We start from the raw sequence: 19,089 nt of genomic DNA, 5'->3' as shown, positions 1-19,089 counted from the left end.
AAGTTTGAAATATCCAATAAATTTCGTTCCACTTCATGATTGTGTCCCACTTGTTGTTGATTCTTCACAAAAAATTACAGTTTTATATCTTTATGTCTTAAGCCTGAAATGTGGCAAAAGGTCGCAAAGTTCAAGGGGGCCGAATACTTTCGCAAGGCACTGTATGTAAGACCTTTGTAAATTGAATTTAAGACCTAAGATCATTTTTTGAGGAAACTGACATGAAGCTTTATGTTGAGTTGGACACAGGGTATTTAGGCTGAACAAATCTGCTACTGGTTCATTTAAAGTTTTTTTTTTAAAGATATTTTATATTTATTGTTACTGTTTATACTTACTTTTTATCTATTAAAATAAATATAGATTAAACTAGCATTACTATTTTGTGGTTGTATGCCTTCATCAACCAATCAAATTCACAGGAATGGACAGATGTGAGGTCACTGACCTTGACCTTGACCACCAAAATCTAATCAGTTCATTCTCGAGTCCAAGTGGACACTTGTGCCAAATTTGAAGAAATTCTCTCAAGGTGCTCCTGACAAATTGCATTCATAAGAATGGGTCATACAGATGCACGGACAACTCGAAAACATAGCGCCTCTGCAGGGCTAACACACAGATGAACAACCACTCACACACACAATCACTCCTATGGGCAATTTAGAGACACCAATCAACCCATGCTGAATGTCTTTGGACTGTGGGAAGAAGGCAGGACAAATCCACGAGGAGAACATGCAAACCCCGCACAGAAAGGCCCCAGGTCGGCTTGGGCTTGAACCTTCAGCCCTGTTGATTATTAAATACTATAGTAAAATAAACACCTGTAAAATATGGTTCAGTAGAAAAATAAGGTTCAGGGTTCTTTATAATTCATCAGGCTCTTACATTTTGGACCTTTTCTGATGTCAGAATTGGGCTTATTTAAGACAGTGTCATTCCTGAGCCTACCACTGAGTGGCACCAAAGTACAGAATTAGCTAATTCATTTTATTTTTTAAAGAATAGTAAATATAGTAAAGAGTAAGCATAGTAAATATTGAGATTTTTTTATGTTTAAACTGACAATGTAAAGGACTGGAAATTCTTCTGTCAGTTCAGGGCCTTTGGTAGTAAACTCACTCTAAGTTGGAGGGGGGTTCTTGTAAGAACCAGCATAACATTTTGAAGAAAAACCACTATTTCATTTGTTTGAGTACACGTTAAGATGTGCTATAAAACATATAATGTCATATAGCAAATGCTGTAACTGGACTGTTGCCAATGATTCACTTACATAAAGAAGACACAAAGAGAGTAGAGGTCTGCCTCAGCTGTACCTTTAGGAAGAGTTTCTTCTACCTCTTGTTTAGGTTTAGCTTCAAGCACCTTCTCAGGAATTTTATCTGGGGTCTTTGTAAGAACTTTTTTATCTAAAGGGACCATCTCTGCTTGCTTCTTGGGCACCCTTTCAGTTTTTTCTTGATCAACCGTCACAGGTAGCTCCTTAGGTGGTTTCTTCTCAGGAACCCTCTCTTCTTCATCCACCTGAGGAACAGGCTTCCTCTCAGGAGGAGCCTTTGCTAGAACCTTTTCCTCAGGTGGTTTTTCTGGCAATATCTTTGGAACTTCTTCTACTTTTCTCACAGGTGCCAGTACTTTCTCTGGGACCCTCTCCACCTCAGCTCTCTCTGGAGGACGACTCTCAGGTACTGTTTCAAGTATTTTATCAGGCAGCCTCTCAGGTTCAGACTCCACAATTACCTCTTCAAACACCTTCTGAGGTACCTTTTCAGGCACCTCTTCAGGCACGAGTTTAGGCTTGAGCTTCAAAGCTTTAAGAGGGTTTGACACAAAAATAGACACAAGACACAATTATAAAGAAGAAGAAATTGTGCTGGCGCACAAATAAGGATACATAAAACACAATGGGGAACACTTAGGTTTTTTAACTAACAGTCCTCAAGTACTGCAGTGTCTACTACAACCACAGTATGAAAGTGGATGCCCTGATGATTTAGTTGTACTTATTGTACATGGACTAAAAGTGTAAAGTTGCCCCTCAGAATAGAGCTACGTAAAAAGGTATTATAATCTAAAGGGTCCATCCTCTGAGGAGCAGGAATATGATATGGACGTTTCACCATAATCTGCATATAAAATTTTTATACTTGTATACAAATGGAAGATTTGTCCAGATGATGCTTACTCCATGAAAATCACCAGGAATCTTCCTCTGGAGACCATAATGTATGTATTTAATATAATTTTAATGCATCATGGTAAATTGAGCAATAAAACCCTGCTTGTTTAAAACTAACAGAAAGAACAACAAAGAAAAGAGAACCTAACAAAGCCTGGGCTTGATACAACGGAAAGATCCATGTGGAACAAAATACCTTTCTCTGTTTTTGTTGGCTCCTCTCTGGGAGGAAAAGCAGCAGGTTCTGGTTTCTTGGCTGGTTTTGAAGGCTCAGGTATTCTTTCCTCCACAGGAACTTTAAAGAGTTCACATACATTAGAAGCCTTACAATAAGCTCATGTTGAAGAATATTTGTTAGAGATGGACAAAAAGTCACCACTCTGTTGAGTGTAAGACAAGAAAACTCAACTAAAACTTACAAACACAACATGCAACACCATCATAACATCACAGTAATGCTGCGAGCCAGAGGTTATATGTTAGACAAACACAAGACAGAAGCCAAAAAGAATTTAAGATGGGTGGAAGAGTTTAGTGTGAGGAGCTTCAGGATGTCTGACAGCTGACTGAGCTTCATGTACCTTTAGCTGCCAGAGGCTTCTTCTGTGGTGCTTCTTCCTCTCTCTCCACCTTTTGTGGGACTGTAGGTGGTGGTCGAGGTGGAACAACCTCCTCCTTTGGTGGTGCCTCTGGTACTTTAAAAGAACATGCCATTTGTTAGATATTTGGAAATGTAACTATGTTTAAAGTTAAAAAAACTTGCTGCTGCTGTATGGCAAAAAAAAACAAAAACAATAAAATGTTGTGTGACAACAAAAAATGAAAGCTATACGTACAACCTGTCTCAGTCACAGACAAAGACAAGAAAACCTGGCTTTACAGTAAAAGCTACTGGGTGTCCAAAGACTAAAGTTTGCTTGCACAAACATCTAAACTAAAGAAAAACACAAAGGATCAATAAGCACTGAAGAAAAAAATCACTCTAAATAAATAAAAGTTGGATGGTGGAGTTTAGAAGATTAAGAAAAACTCCAGAGCCGCATCTCAACCAGAGAGTTATACCTTTCTTCGGAGGTTCCCTTGGTGTGGGTGTCAATTCTGGTTTTGGAACTTTCACTTCAGCTTCTGCTTTTTTCACTGCTGGTTCAGGTTTGGAAACCACCACAGCTTCTGGTTTTGGAACTGGAGGTTCTGGTTTGGGGATGGCAGGTTCTGGTTTCTGTACCAGGGGTCTACGAACCTCAGGTTTTGGTTCTTCTGGTTCTGGTTTGATTACTGCTGGTTTAGGCTTGATCTTTGTTGGCACTGGTTTTGCAACTTCTTCAGGAACTTAAAGCAACATTCAGATTGGTTTAGGTACAAGCAAAGACCACCAGGACAGTCAAAGATTCGCTTCAACATTTGAAGCTGAACAAATACAGTAAAGATATATCAATATTGAAGAAAGAGAAATATAAAAACAGACCTAAAGTCCTAAAAGACTCAACACACACACACACACCCAAACAAAGCAGGAAATACCTTTGGATGGTGGTGTCACTGGCACTGGCTTAGCTGCGGGCTCTGCCTCCACCTTCACTGCAGGTTTGATTTCAGGTTCTGCTTTTGGAGCTGGTGGGGGCTTAGGCTTTGGTTCAGGTTCTACTTTTGGTTTGGGCTTGGGCTTGGGCTCTGGTTCAAGCTTTGCTGCAGGAGCCACTTTTTTGGGCTCTGCTGGCACCTGAGGCTTGGGTTCATCTTTAAGTAGGCAACACAGACATTAGCTAATGTTAGCATGAAGTAAGGATGTCATCTAAGAGTCGTCAAGAGTTTGAAAGGAAGTCAACAAGGAGAAAGCATGAAATAAGCAACAGTATTGATGTGTAAAACTGACAGAACACTACAGTACAACTATGTTTAAAGTTGACAGAATCAAATGAAGACAGAATCAAATAAAGACAGAATCAAATAAAGACAAGACAGACATTAAAAGGTTAGAGGCTACGTAGCTTTGAAAAGCAATTTTGATAAGACTTTAAATAACAGAAAGAACTAAGTGAAGTACCTTTCTTTGGGACGGCAGGCTTCTCAGCAGGTAGCAAAGGAACAGCAGCAGGCTTCTTAACCTCCTCCGGTTCTTTTAAAACACATTCAAACACAGAACTGAGTCTGAACAATCATGATGGTCAAATCACGACAGAGCAGTCAACAAAAGGACAGTGTCATCAGCAAAGAGGGAAGATGTTCAGTGGGAAGATGGGAGAAATCAGACACCTCTACTGTTATCTTTACTCTCCTCTGGGACTGAAACTACAGGAACCTTTTCCACCACTGGCTTCTTGGCTTCCAGTACTTTAAAGTATCAGTAAAATTAAGTGAAATTTCACAGCACAGACATTATATTAGATATGCAGTAACTATTTTAAGTCTGAAACATGCCAACATCAAATGTATATTCGTACCTCTTGGTGGTGAAGGCTCCTTGACAGGTGGTTTTGGCTTCTCTTCAGGCTTTAGCTCAGCTTTAGGAACTTAAAAGACACTGATTGTATTAGCACCACAAGAGAGATGCTGTGTATCTTCAGGCAAAGCAGAGAAGTTCAGCAGAAGAACATGATAGATAAAAGAAGCAACTACAGTAGATAATATAACAAGTCTATCTGTAGCAAGAAAAGTTAAGAGTAAAGAAATAAAAAACAGACAAAGCAGAGCAGCATAAAATAAAGACTTTAGTAGCACATTTCAAACAAATAAGTTAGCATTAGCATGAATGATAGGACTAAGCTGCAGCAGACAAACCACTGAGCCCTACTGTACCTTTTCTTATAATTTTCTCTTTTATTTCAATCTTCGTGGTCTCCACTGTCTCCTCAATAGGAACTCTGTCAGCTGGTGGTAAAAAAAAAAAAAAAATCAGACAGGAAGACATCCAGAGTAATCATCCCTGTCAGAAAATGGTAAATCTTCAAAATAAACACGTAACAGTAAAAGAGAGCCATGGTTAAGAGCGGCTCAAACACACGTACTAACAGAGAAATAGCCGACAGCCTTCCTGTGTGTTAGTGTGATCTGATACCTTTGGTTCTGGACACCTGTTGTGTTACCTGCTATGATACTCAGCTGGCGGTGTGACAACCACAGAAATGACAGATGACAACAAACATGAGGCCATCAGTTTTTTTGGAGACAAAAACTTGTGATGTCGTTTCACAGTTCAACAAAATCACTGTCTTGAATCAGAGAACATTTTCACAGCTTATAAATGAAAAGTAACTAAAACCATAAAACTGAATTTTTAGTTTGATAACACTCCCTGATGCTTTCAATTAATTTCTGAATGGGGCAAACAGGCACAGGCCAAGGATCCAAAAGGTCAGGTGGCCCTTTCCCCAAAAGACAACAGCAAAGAGTTCAGCTGAGGGTGAGTGAAGTAACTAACTGAAAATCCCCCAGTTGTCTCAGTCACCAGTGTCTCTGTTCCCTATAGACTGCATGTCAGACTTAAGCCAGATTTAAATTTTAGCCTGGAACGTTTTAACCAATTTCAGTGAGCTCTGACGTCATTAATCTCCAGTGATTCAGCAAAATTTTGGAAGCTTGACAAAACAGTTGACTTTGACTATGAAATGGCAACACAACTGGGAGTCAGTGGGTATGTAATGGAGAGGTGGAAGATGGTATGAAAGTTTAAAAGTGAAAAAAGCAAATCATACAAACAAAATAGAAGATATGAGATCAGCAAGAAACAGGCCTCTACATTAAATGTGCAGGTTCCTTCTTGATAGCAATAAAAGCAACTTTTACAAATGAGAGCGAAGTCTGACGCCACCACGATGATATGATGAACGTGAGAAGCAGATCTGAGTAAATTCATATTTGAAAACACTGTCAATTGTGCTTCAAATAGAAAAGCTCTTTACTGGTCCATGGTTTGACAAAGGTTACTAAATTTCTATATAACTTTAGATTTTCTATTTGTTCCTGTTTGAATACTGACCAAACATTCCCGTCAACAAAGATTTACATTACATTTTAGAAAACAAATATTCAACACAAAATCCGTAATCCTTATTATTTCATTTTGATGCTATTTTGGTATACAAAATAAACAAAATCTAAATAACAAAAAAGGCTAAATAATTCCTTTATTTGAATTTTTTAAATTTTCATGTGAGGAGTTGACATCAGAATTTGAGCTGTCTTTTTTACAATGCTTCAATTTTGTGATATTTAATTTATCTTCTGTTTTCCCAGATCTGCTGCAGATGGGTTCAAGGTGATCGAGAGAAGGAAGTTTGAGTAAAAATAGAAGAAACACGACATATTACCTCTTGACTCTACTTCCACCGCTTCTTCATAGTGATATTCAGCTGATTCTTGACAAGACAAAAGTGTTTTGTTTTCATTATTAACAACAAAGACAGAGGAGTCTTAAATTTATGACGAGAAATATGGATTAGGCTGATGGTCGGTGAGGTGAGAGATTATAACATTGTGCTTGTACGCTAAATGATGGGTTCAATGTGTAATTTAGATCTAAACTGATGTCAATTAATTTTGGTAAAATCTTGTCAGGATGGAGAATGTAAGCAGAATAAGAAACAAGTTAATACCTCTTTGTTCCACCTCTTCTTCATAATGATAGAATTCAGCAGACTCTATAAAGACAAAAACAAGTTGGTCAAAGTTTTATCAGCTATAAAATGTTGCCTTAAATTCAGAAATTTAGCCAGATGGATACAATCAGTTTTCAGATTTATGGAAACTTTATGGCAAAACGGGCTATGGGGTTTTACTCTAAACTATTATTAAAAGATGGTTTTGAATCTTGGCAGAAATTCACCCATCTGCTAAATGAAATTTCCTGTGAACCAGCCCTGATTCCAGTCTTACCCTGAACTGCCACTGATGAGGGCACTTCAGGCCTTTGAACTGAGGAGTCGAGAACATCTACAGAAGGTGGAAGATGGTTCAAAACTCAGTTAAAAGACACTAAAGGAGCACAACTATTAAAGAAAAACAAGACTGCACATACAGTAGGGTTAGAACACAATATCTATTAATATTAGAAGACACTTTTAGAAAATCCTCTTGCTTCCCAGCGGCGAGCATTTTCCACCAGTGCCCAGTCTCTGTGCTAAGTTAGGCTAAATACATTTGCAGAGTTGAGATGGACATCTATCTTCTCATCTCACTCTGGTGAGGACAGAGAACAAGAGGATTTACTAAAATGCTCCTGATAAATTAATTATTGCTACTTACCAAAAGGCTCCATTGCTAATTCGATTTCTGTGGAAAGGGGGAAAATGCAATGCGTTAAACACAGAAACAGACAAAAGCCGAGCAGAAGCAAAAAAAAAAAGGTGCTGCCTGACTAGGAACTGTACCTTTGCCAGACAAATAAAGCTCAGCTGTGCTCTTAGCCTCTCCTCTGGGCTCCAACCTCACAATCACTGAGTACACGCCTACATGGGATTAGTAATGAATGTTTAACTTTCAAGGCATAAAACAATGAGAAATAATCTACAGGGCTTTGAGATTGGCCTTTGGGCCTCAGTGGCGCTCTACACACCTTCGTCTTCAATGGTCACGTTTCGGATGACCATGAAATGTCTTCGGCCCTCACTTCTGAAGTTATACTTAGGGCTCTCTTTCAGTTCCCAAGTGTCTTTGTACCATGAAACGATAGCGTTGTCAAAGGACACCTCACACTCAAAGGTGGCCGACTGGCGCTCGTTGACTTCGATGTTGTGGATGCGTTTGGTGAAATGAATTTGTTCAGCTAAAACAGATAAAGATGTGAATGGGTAAAGGCGCTTGGTAACACAACTGGGAATGTATGACAATAGCTCAATGGTAGTTTTCAACAACATCCACATGGTTAGAAATGTTGATAAGAGGAATGTTTATGTGACGTTATGACGACTAGTTGTTGGGGGGAGGATGGATTTGAGACGGATGTAAGAAGACAACGAAGATGATTGCAGACGTTTTTGCAAAATAGTCCAGGAGAGGTGTGAAGAATGTTAAGACACAGAACGACAAAACCCAGAAGAAAGAGAAAAAAGAGGAGAAAATCCAAATCTCCAACATTAGTCTTAGAGCTCGATGGGAGGATTCGAAAGAGGTTAGTGAACGGGCAGAACATCCACCACGTCTAGAAGGTTGCTGGAAGGTTTTCAGGTACAAACCTTCCACCCAGAGGTTGGCCGAGGACTCCAGGTGCTGGTACCTGCAGGTGTATCGGCCCTGGTCTTCAGGCTTCAGGTCCCTGATCAGAAGCTTCTGAACCTTGTGTTTCACCTCGGACGTGTACCTGCCCTTCATCTCTAACTGCTTGCCATTTTTAAACCACTGAGCCTCTACATTAGGGATGGACAACTGACAAGACAGAGTACACGACTGGCCTTCCTTACCCGATGTGTCCTCCAGATGCTTTTCAACCTCTGCCTCTGAAAGACAGAACACACAAAGAAGGAAATTCAGCATTTGCTGGGATGATCTAGAAGTCACTGAGCAAAAGGCTGGAGGAAAACACTTCTACAGTAACCCAGAATTTAAAGTGAGAACATTTGGGAAGCTGATTACAAAGAGTGAAATAATTTTATTGATGCTTTACATGTGCTTAAAATTGCAATCAATACTTTATTTTAATTTAATAAAGATATGATAATACATCTTAGGCAAAGCACCTCCTCTGGGAGGTCTGAATGTTATGTCACTTCAATACACTCAATTGTGGGTATTCCAGGTTATCCACTACTGTTTGTTGCATACTTCTCAAGCCACAAAGTGTTCTGAGTGGAAACGATATGCTTCATTATGCTCACAAAATATAAAGCTGTAGGCTACACAGTGTTGAGCTGAAGAAGTTGTACTGATAACTGTGCTGATGCTATATATACTTCATTTTTCTTTGCATGTTGCATCACGACAGGTGCAGAAATAGGAAACAAAGCTGGGTAAAAATATTTAAATCAAAATGTAAAAGAGTGATGAACACTATCGGGCAAAGTTGTGTAACTGTCAACCAAACTGCAGCAGTGAAAACTTTAGTGCATCATCATGACTATCTCCCGGAGGCAGTACCTGCTATGAATTGTTACTGTCGTTGAGCTGTGATTAGAGAGTCACTGGCCATAACAGGGGTTTAGCGAACAAGTAGTTGGCCTTGACAACCATTTTTGTGAAATCGTTGTCTTGTGTTTGTTTTTCTAGGACTACAGTGGATACACAACCCACTGGAGGCGCCAGACGTAGCCCAGCGGTAAAGTAAATATATGATACAATGCGACCAACAGGTATAGGTGTACAGTATCAGTACTGACCCGTGACTCTGAGCTTGGCACCGGAGATGTGTGGCCCACAGACTACCCGGTAGTTGCCCTGGTCAGAGAACTGGCACCTCTTGACTTTAAGCAGGTGACGGTCACCGCTGATGCTTATGTCATACTTGTCGCTGGTGGCCAGTTTTTGGGTGCCTTTGTACCAGGACAGGGTGATCTCAGGGTAGTTGATTTTTATCTCGCACTCAAACACCGCCTCCTCGTTGGGGAAGACAGACTGATCGGAGATATCCGTCACCACGGTGACAGGCTGCAAGAGAGACAAGAGAATGAGCTAGCTGAAGTCTATGGAAATGCAGGTAATTATAATATTATTAATAAATGCATCGAACACTTTTCCCCCAAGTTCCCCCAAACTTTCTCAAGTCCAGGCAGAGTTAAAAGGGGAACAGGAAGTAAAATAGCAGTACTTTCTTTGTTTTGTTGTGCAGATTACTATTACCCAGCTCATGCAAAAATGTATGCCTACGTGTACCTATTGAATGAGGCCTTACCTCTGTCCGCTCCATCCTCTTCTGCAGGTCGGCCACAAGTCGAGCCATTTCCTCATCAGACTCCCTGTCTCGACGTTCCAGTTCCTGTAAATAACAACATTAATCAGCGTGACGTGTACAGATGCAGCAGGTGTCCGATGGGCTGAAGGGACAGTGTGTCACCTGTCTTCCACTTTCTTGAGCTTTCTCCTCCTTGAGCTGCTCGATGGCACGCAACAGACCTCGGTAGTCTGTGATGCCGTACATTCGGGCATATTTCTCATATTCTTTGGGGTCAACGTTCCTCAACAGCTCAACAATGTCGATTTCTTGCTCCTCCTGTGGGCTCTTCTGCTTTGATGGTGTCCTGAGAACAAGACAAAGGAGATAAGAAGAGTTTGTAAAAGTTTTTTCCAGCAGAGTTAAATGCCAATTCAAATTCAGATTCAAATGCTAAAATTAGAATACAACAGCGCAGATTAGTTGTAGAATCAGATTATCTGAAAGTTGACAGAAACATCCAAGACATTCTTCACCCAACTCACTTCTTCAGTTTGGCTCTGAGGTCTCCCTCCAGCACCGCTGCCTCTTTCTTTCCCTCGACATGCATATCAGCGATGCACTCGATCTCTCCGTGCTTGTTGGAGGCAACACACCTGTACTGGCCCGAGTCCGACTTGGTCACCTCTCTGATCTGCAGCTTGGCCTCCTGGCCCTTCTGCTCAATGGAGATGCGGCCACCATGTGTGACCTGTCTCCACTTCCCTTTCATCCACTTCACACTAGGGATGGGGTCGCCACCCACCTTGGCAATGAAGGTGGCAGTGCCCTCTGTGGAGCAGCAGGTGGAGAGTTGAGACACAAATTGAAAGTCTGACTGTACAATATACTTTTGCTGTAATGGCAACAGCTGAGATGTGCTTGTTTGTTGTTAAATTTAGATTTTAGGATATTTCCCTATAAATACTAATATATTACACACTGTAAATTCTCACATAAGATAATTCAAACAATGCCTGAGTCGAAGATAAAAGCCAGTATAAAAAAGTAAAGGCTAAAACAGGTCAGGTAAAAAAAGAACACTGAGGACCTGTAGCCTGCTACAAAAGCCCACACGGAAACACAGCATGTCGTGTGCGGTTTATTATGTGCATGTTGCATGTCTCACTCTCAGTGACGTGTGCAGTTCTGGGCTCCTCGATGAAGAACAGGTTGTCCAGTTTTTTGGCCAGAACAGCGGCTGGAGCTTCAGTAGGAGCTGGAGCTGCTCCTGGTTTTTCTGCAACACAACACAGTGAGACATTGCAACACTGAATTTTCATTCACAAACAACAAACCTAACAGTTCTTTTCATGTACAATTTAGTTTTTAGTTTTCCCAATATAAGGCTTCCTGTTCCCCTGTTTGGGGGCAAACTTCATTCATGCCCCTTTGAATTTTCAGTCATTAAGTACCTTTGACTTGTCTGCATTTTGTTTGAAGAAGAAACATGTTTTCAGTATATTATGCTAATATGTTTCTAATATCTATCAAGAAATTGGAACAATAGGCGAAGTATTTTTTTCAATTGTGTATATATACATTTAAATATATACTTTTTTACCCTTTATTTTCTTTGAATGGTATCCATCAACAGCATGATTTTGTCTGAGTGACTTTTTTAGTGAGTTTATTTAGTAGCGCACCACAGACTGAAAAACCCTCAGATCAGGAGCATGTCCAAGAAAAAGTGAGCAGAAAAATTCAAATGGGAGAAGGCGAGCTGAGTTACTCTATGAAAATATTGAGGGTAAGTGTCATCACTGTTTTTACCTTTGACGGTGACTCTGGCCCTGCAGAACTCGCTGCCAGCATTGTTGGTGGCTTTGCAGAGGTAATCGCCGGCGTCATGCCTGGAGGCCGGGCTAGTCTCCAGGCAGGCCATACCGTCAGAGAAGGTGATTCTGGTGCTGCCGGCTGATGTCAGCTCCTTCCTGTCTTTCATCCACTGTATCTTCAGAGGAGGAGAACCACAGACGTGACACCTGAGACTCAGCTTCTCGCCCTCGTCCACGGTCACTGATTTGAGAGGAACATCGAACACCGGAGGCTTCTTGGCCTCTGCAGGAGAGAGATGACAGTTGAACTTCAGCAGAAAGTGCTGTGGTCAGTGCCAAGGAAACAGAATTTGGCTTATAATAAAAATCTGCAAACAACCCCATGCATATCCTTGCAGCTACCCTCCTAGGTCTGTCGGCAAGCCTGTAAAAACGGGTCCCGGAGAGAGCTAAGGAGCACAGGAAACAGACCATAACAGCAGAGCTGGCCTCTGCTCATCTGGCATCAGAAACCTTACAACAAGGGCTGCAGGAGACTATTGAGCAAATTGTCTCTTTGCAGTCAGAATTCACACAAGAACAGCAAGGATGTGTGCAAGAAGCAGCAAGAGGAGTTGAGAGAGAGAAAAAAATTATTAAAATGCTATGGCAGAATGCATAAAGTAATAAGGATAATCATGAGATTATTTATGTGTGTGTTTTGTTTGAAATAATCATTAAAGAATGTGTAAGAGAAAAATGTAAAATGATTGTTTTGTATGGAATGGTGAAAAGTGCTTTTATATCCAGTCCCAATCTAATATCTGAAGCATGGAAACAAAGCTGAAGCCTGGGACTCACCTGAATGCTACAAAGCCAGGACACACCAAACATCACTTTTTTTTTTTGTCTAGACAGTCAAGAAGAAGCATAAATCTTAGGACGACTAGACATTAAAGTCTCGGTTTTTGCCTTCTCTTTGTTGCTAACATTTTATTTGTTTATCTGTTTATGCTGCCAACTATCCTTTGCAAAAAAGAGGTTTTTGACCTCAAAGGAAGTTTGCTGGTTGAATAAAGGTTAAATTAGTGTGTGTGTGTGGGGGGGTCACCTGAGATGTCCACAATAACGTCGCAGGAGGCTCTTCCGGCTTCGTTGGAGGCCTGGCAGGAGTATGTGCCGCTGTCGATCACCTGACTGCTCTTAATGCACAACACGGCCACATTGCTCTTAAAGCTGATATCGTATTTGCTGGAGCTGTAGATTTCCTTGTTGTCTTTGAACCAGCTGACAGATATTGGCTGTGAGCCGGAGACTCGGCCCTCGATTTTCACCAGTTTGCCCTGTGTGTCCTCGATGTGCTCTGAGGGCTTTTTGGTGAACACTGGAGGGTTTTTCCGCTCTGATAATATGTGAAGACAGTGAACGTCAGCAGTGGTAAGTAGTTTTTATACTACAAAATACCCTCAAAGGGGGCTTGAGTGTTTAAGAAAAGAGGACCAAGATGACACAAGTGTGGCCCAGGATAAAATACCTTTGACAGTGATATCACAGGAGCAAGAGTCCTTCCCCACGTCATTAGAGGCATGGCAGAAATACCTTCCTGTGTCTGCTTTGTCTGCTTTCAGAATGGTCAGGTAGGGGGTGTTATCCTCACAGCTGATCTTATAATTTCCCCCAGTGCGAATATCTTTATGGTCTTTAGACCATGTAACTTTAATGGGGGCAGAGCCGGTCATGTGACACTCCAGCTCAATGCTGTCACCCACTGTCACTTCCATGGGCACCAATATCTTGTCAAAGACTGGAGGGTATCTTGGTTCTGCAGATCCACAACATAGAGGGGAGGTGACAAGACAACAACAGATCTTTAGATGGAAACGTGTCAGAAGTGTGGACCTCACAGTGTCTGACAGAAGTTAAGATCATTCATGTCTCAGGCTTAGGGTCAATAAACGCACATATACGTTTGTTTGATTTAAAATTTCTTTGTGCTTCTGGAATAAACCAAAACACACATCACTGCACTCCCTGAAGACTTTCACTGTACTTTTGAGTGATGAATGATGTAAAAGTCATATAGGTTTACGTTCCGACCACAAGTCTGAAGCACTGGTTTCTGACAGACAAGGGCTTTGAATAAACAAATCTCTCTCATGCTTTACAGACCTTGTAGAGTGAGCTTGGCTCTACAGGAGGCTGAGCCCACGCTGTTGGTGGCCATACAGGTGTACTCCCCAGAGTGCCTCATCTCACCACGGCTGATCTGCAGCACAGCTGTGTTGTCATCGTACAGCATGGAGAACTCACGTCCCGGCCTCAGAGGCTCGCCGTCCTTCATCCACGACACCTCGATGGGTGATGAGCCGGCGATACGACACTCAAACTTGATCGGTTGACCCTCCGTCTGCTGCAGGCTGGTGATCTTCTTGGGGAAGGACGGTGGTGTTTTGACCTCTGGAGAAGGTGAAGATAATGACAGGGAATAGGAGAAATTTCTCAGAAAAACTATTTATGTAACCGAGTACTTCGAGTTACTTCTACTTTATACTTCTTTTCCACAACCAATATGAGTTCTAATTACAGGTTACTTTACAAAGGAAAGATCTGTACTTCCAAAAAAGATGCCCCTATAAAACATGATGCACTATAACTGATTAAACTACTCATACTCGCCCCCAAACACATATACATGTATTACAATGTACATTAAAGTTAAACTTTCAATTCTGAGCTTTTACTTGTAATGGAGTATCCTTACAGTGCAGCACCGCTACTTTTGCGTAAGTAATGATACAAAGTACAAAGTTTTTCCACAGCTGGTAGTAATTTGTACTTTGTAACTCTAAAATCTTAAGAAAAGTAACTACTAACTATAGTCGTCAGATAAATCAAGTAGAGAAAAAAAGTACAGTACTCCCCCCTGAAATGTACAAGTACAAAATAACATTATATGGAAATACTCAGCTAAATTTACAGGTACTTCACAAACAGTCTTTAATACAGCATTTGAATAAATGTACTTAGTTATTTTCCAGTGGTGTAGAGAGCAGGAAACGGGTGCTCACCTAGCACACTGAGTCTACAGGTGGAGGAGGCAGAGCCGATCCTGTTCTCTGCCTTGCAGGTGTACTCTCCAATGTCAGCTTTGGTGGCTTTGCTGAACTTCAGACAGGCGACGCCCTTTGCATACTCCAACTTACAAGTGGGGCTGGACCTGACTTTGCCATCGGCCTTGAACCAGGACACCTTGATCTCAGGTGTGCCTGCCACCTGACACTTCAGACACACAGCGTCTCCTGCTGTCACCTCCATGGGCTCTAGATCCTCAATGAAGTACGGTGGCTCTGTAATAAATGATATAAATGACTGAAGCAGCAGACAAGTGACATATGAAACAAGATCTCTGATGATTGTCCTTCTTTCCAAGTATGTTTCAAATTTATGGAAGTCTTTAAGATGTTATCTTAAACTGCCACACTGATTTGTCTCTTTGCTCTGTGTACAAAACACACACATCATGAATTACACTGAGCTGCACCTTCTTCAAACAAGGAGTTTTTGTCGCCTTTTTAACTTCTCTGAATTCACTTCAAAGGTATGTTGATTCTAGAAATGAGCAAAACAGACTCGAACTACTACGATAAATGTTAAATACACTGGTAATAATAAATGTTCCTTCCTCTTGTTGAGTGCATTTAAAATAGTTTGAATGCACTGTGTACTACTGCTGTCAAGTTACTCCTTGTGTTTATCAGAGGTCTTTTTGCAGACTGTCTAGCACTGGTAAGGGCAAGTCAATGCTAGGACAGTATAAAAACCCCATCCAACACTTGCAATAAAAAAGTTTATTTTTATAAAGACTGGGTGAGTTCGACTCTGACTGGCCTACTTGGTGTAAATGGAATCAACACTAGCCACAGCGGGGCAGCGATGAGTCTGGCCTTGGACAACAACAAAGACCATGCATTCAAAAACCTGCTTGGAAAAGGTGATGTTTTGGCTTTGCTGAAAGTATTTTCAAACACTACGCTTCACATTTACAGCAGAACAGGCTCTGAGGTTGAGGACTAACGGTCTGGTAAATTTACAGTTAACTTACTCCCCTACAATAAAATGCAGTGTGCATCCAGTTCCCTAAACTTTTCAATGTGAAGTGTCCAGGACTGTCTCAGTTCCAAATGAAGTTCAGTTGATCTGAGAGACTGGATAATCATGGAATCAGTGCTGGATTGAAGTGAACAAGATCTTTTGATATTTATAATTTCTCTGTTAATAGCAACTTTGAAACAACAACTATGAGCCTGTATCTGTAGTGACATTCATACTTTCTCACTAAACAGTCACATCTCTCATAACTGAGCTAGCCTTTTAAGGAATCTTATTTAAATCAATTTTTGAAAAAATCAAACTAAATTAAACAACAGAATCAGTTCAACCAGTATCAGCCAACAGAAGTTGAACTAACCAAGAATGGACACAACTGCCTCACATGTGTCCTCTCCAGCATCGTTGGACACTTCACAGGAATATGTTCCTGCAGCCTCCTTGTCGTCAGTGCTGAGACACTCCAGGATGCAGGAGCTTTCAGTCGTGGTGATATTGTATTTATAGGAAGCAAAGATCTGCTGGCCAGCTTTGTACCAGTTTACTGTGATCTTAGGAGTTCCAGTGTATGTACACTCCAGTGTTAATGGTTTGCCCTTTTCCACTGACACATCCTTCAGCTTTTTAGAGAAGGCAGCTGGCTCTGAGTGACACAATCAGACATAATATTTAGTTGAGATGACAAAGAAAAGCTTTAGATCAGTACTTGTTGGCAAAACTGGCATTTGGCGTTCAACTGATTAACATCGTCTGACAGAAAGCTACACTGTTCAGTGCCACTAGATACTGACAGTGGGTGTTACTGGCAGAGTGAACTGCACAGACACCTTATGACATATAATATGGCACATTAGAGGAAACCCACAGCTTCATGGTAGACTGACCTTTGACAGTGAGATGAACTGGGCAACTTTCCTTTCCTGCATCATTAATGATCTGACAGGTGTACTCTCCAGCATGGGATCTGTCCACGTTGAAAAGCTCCAGAATAACCTGGTTATCCTTCAGGGAGAAATCACAGGCCTGTCCAGCCACAATCTCCTTTGTTCCTCTGAACCACTTCAGTTTGAGAGGAGTGCTGCCTTTCACTATGGCAGAAAACGTCACATTGGAGCCTGGTGTGGCCTCCATTGGCTGTGGTGGCACCACAAAGGATGGAGGTTCTGGATACAGATAGAAGGAAAGGGAGATTAAACATGGTGCACTTTGTATATTAAGGGACTAGAAGTACTTCAATCAGGAGTTGAAGTTTTATTTTTGAAATGTTCATTCTGACCTTTGACAACCAAGGAGGCTGTGGTTTCACTGTACCCTGCCTTGTTGACAGCTTTACATTTGTACACTCCAGAGTCGAAGAGCTTCAGCGTGGGCACTTTGAGCGTGCAGCTGTTTTCAATGAATGAAATCTCATAATTTGGCCCACTCTCTATCTCCTCCCCCTCATGGTACCACGAGATGGCAAAAGGTGGGGAGCCCGACACTTTGCACTCCATCTCTCCAGCTTTTCCAACAACTGTGTTACAGTCTTTCAACTTCCTTGAGAAAGTTGGAGGTATGATCTTATCTGTTAGGGAGGGAAACAAGCAGTTTCTTATTTAATTAAAACTTGTGCCGCTTTTTAAACTGGATTTTATTTAGGCAAAGTTCTTGTACAGCTACTTGTATTCAGGCAATATTTAACATTTGAGAACTCTGGCTTCCTTTGTTGAATTTCAAAACAGGTTTTATAGAAAACCATGTTCATACATCTCAAATTAAGATAACAAAGACAGATAAACAAACAAATCTCTGGTATCATATTGGCACTAACTAATCTGACATTTGTAAAACAACACCCAGCCCTAGTTACCAAACTCCAAGTAGGAAGAAAATACCAACCTAAGACAGTGAGATTAATTTTACCCAGGTCCTTCCCAACCTCATTCTTAACCTCAAACGTATATTCGCCAGAGTCCATTCTGTCAGCAGAGAGCACATTCAGACTGGAAATCATCCGAGAAAATGAGATTTTGTATTTCCTCCCGGAGGACAGCTCAACGCCATCCTTGAACCACTTAGGTATGAGCTCTGGGGTTCCACACACTTTAACCTCTAGGGCGGCTGTATCACCTGCCGTCACACTCAGAGCATCAGGCTTGTCCACTATTTTAGCAGGCTCTGGAATCAACAGAGGAAGAGCAGGAAAGGTTTTTAATCAAGACTGCAGCGGAAGGAATGAAAACAAAACTGCAAGAGGGGAAGAGACTTATATGGTTACAGACCTAGAACAGTCACGTTAGCGAAACACTCCACACTCCCAGCATCGTTTCTGAGTTGGCAGGTGTATTTGCCTGCTGTAGTCGCATCAGCCTTAAAGACTTTAAGAGTGACCTGGTTGTCCTCAAAGGTGATTTTCCTGTTGTCACCATCCCTGAGAATGTGATCCTTGTCTTGAACCCAGAACACAGTAATGGGTTCAGAGCCTTGCATGGTGGCCACAAGCGTCACCTCCTCTCCCAGGGTCACTGTCATGTTTGACAGTTTCTTCACAAACAACGGGGGCTCTGAAGACAGGAGAAAAAATGCACACAAGGGAAAGTCAGCAAGGTGACAAAGTAATCTGAAAATCAAATACTTGTGATTTTCATTTGACAAATTCATAATTGTTACTAACCTCTGAGATTAACTGATGTCCAGCAGGTGTCACTTCCTACATTGTTCGAGACCTTGCACTCGTATTCGCCGGCATCCAAAGACTCTATCCCAATGATGTGCAGTGTAGCTGTGCTGCCCTCGCTCATCATCTTGTACTTCCTGCTCTCCATCAGAAGTTTTCTGTCTTTGAACCAGGTGACCTGGAACGGAGCTGTACCGCTGATCTCACAGTACAGACTCACATCCTTACCCTTCAGCCCTTCAATGGGCTCAGGTACTTTGACAAAAGATGGGGGGTCTACATAAAAATTAGGAAACTGTTAGAGACATACACGGGAAAACAAAATCTTAAAGCTGAAACCCGTAACACTTCAGATGCTGTTACACTCTGCAGTAGCAAAAAGGCCCACAGCTGTAAGGGCTGTTAAGGAAGTTTGTTGGAACTACAGTTCAGGTGGTGGAATTTTCTGAGATAATGCTGGAAATATAATCAAGATGGACAAACTGTGAATATTTGTTTGACTTTCTGTGAAAAGTGGAACTGTGGAAAGTGGAAATTCTAATAATGG

At 41.3% G+C, this 19,089-nt stretch overlaps 1 protein-coding gene across 1 annotated transcript in view; it reads right to left on the bottom strand.

Annotated features, from left to right (window-relative positions):
- The window catches only part of LOC109971935 (titin-like), a 244,463-nt gene that overhangs the window by 158,784 nt on the left and 66,590 nt on the right, over nt 1–19,089 (bottom strand). The window contains 27 exon segments of the mRNA XM_020620505.1: nt 1,323–1,817; nt 2,767–2,880; nt 3,248–3,514; nt 3,707–3,922; nt 4,230–4,301; nt 4,982–5,053; nt 7,058–7,114; nt 7,427–7,453; nt 7,552–7,629; nt 7,737–7,946; nt 8,356–8,616; nt 9,493–9,760; nt 10,005–10,088; nt 10,167–10,350; nt 10,529–10,814; nt 11,152–11,262; nt 11,796–12,083; nt 12,891–13,181; nt 13,314–13,601; nt 13,949–14,236; nt 14,848–15,126; nt 16,248–16,529; nt 16,771–17,049; nt 17,163–17,450; nt 17,765–18,043; nt 18,148–18,429; nt 18,540–18,818. Coding sequence (XP_020476161.1) covers nt 1,323–1,817; nt 2,767–2,880; nt 3,248–3,514; nt 3,707–3,922; nt 4,230–4,301; nt 4,982–5,053; nt 7,058–7,114; nt 7,427–7,453; nt 7,552–7,629; nt 7,737–7,946; nt 8,356–8,616; nt 9,493–9,760; nt 10,005–10,088; nt 10,167–10,350; nt 10,529–10,814; nt 11,152–11,262; nt 11,796–12,083; nt 12,891–13,181; nt 13,314–13,601; nt 13,949–14,236; nt 14,848–15,126; nt 16,248–16,529; nt 16,771–17,049; nt 17,163–17,450; nt 17,765–18,043; nt 18,148–18,429; nt 18,540–18,818 — 5,925 coding nt within the window.

This window comes from Monopterus albus, unplaced genomic scaffold (genome assembly GCF_001952655.1).
Source record: "Monopterus albus unplaced genomic scaffold, M_albus_1.0 scaffold239.1, whole genome shotgun sequence".
NCBI classification, from domain to species: Eukaryota; Metazoa; Chordata; class Actinopteri; order Synbranchiformes; family Synbranchidae; genus Monopterus; species Monopterus albus.
The sequence above is the reverse complement of the archived record's forward strand: the minus strand, read 5'-3'. Positions and strand labels throughout refer to the sequence as shown.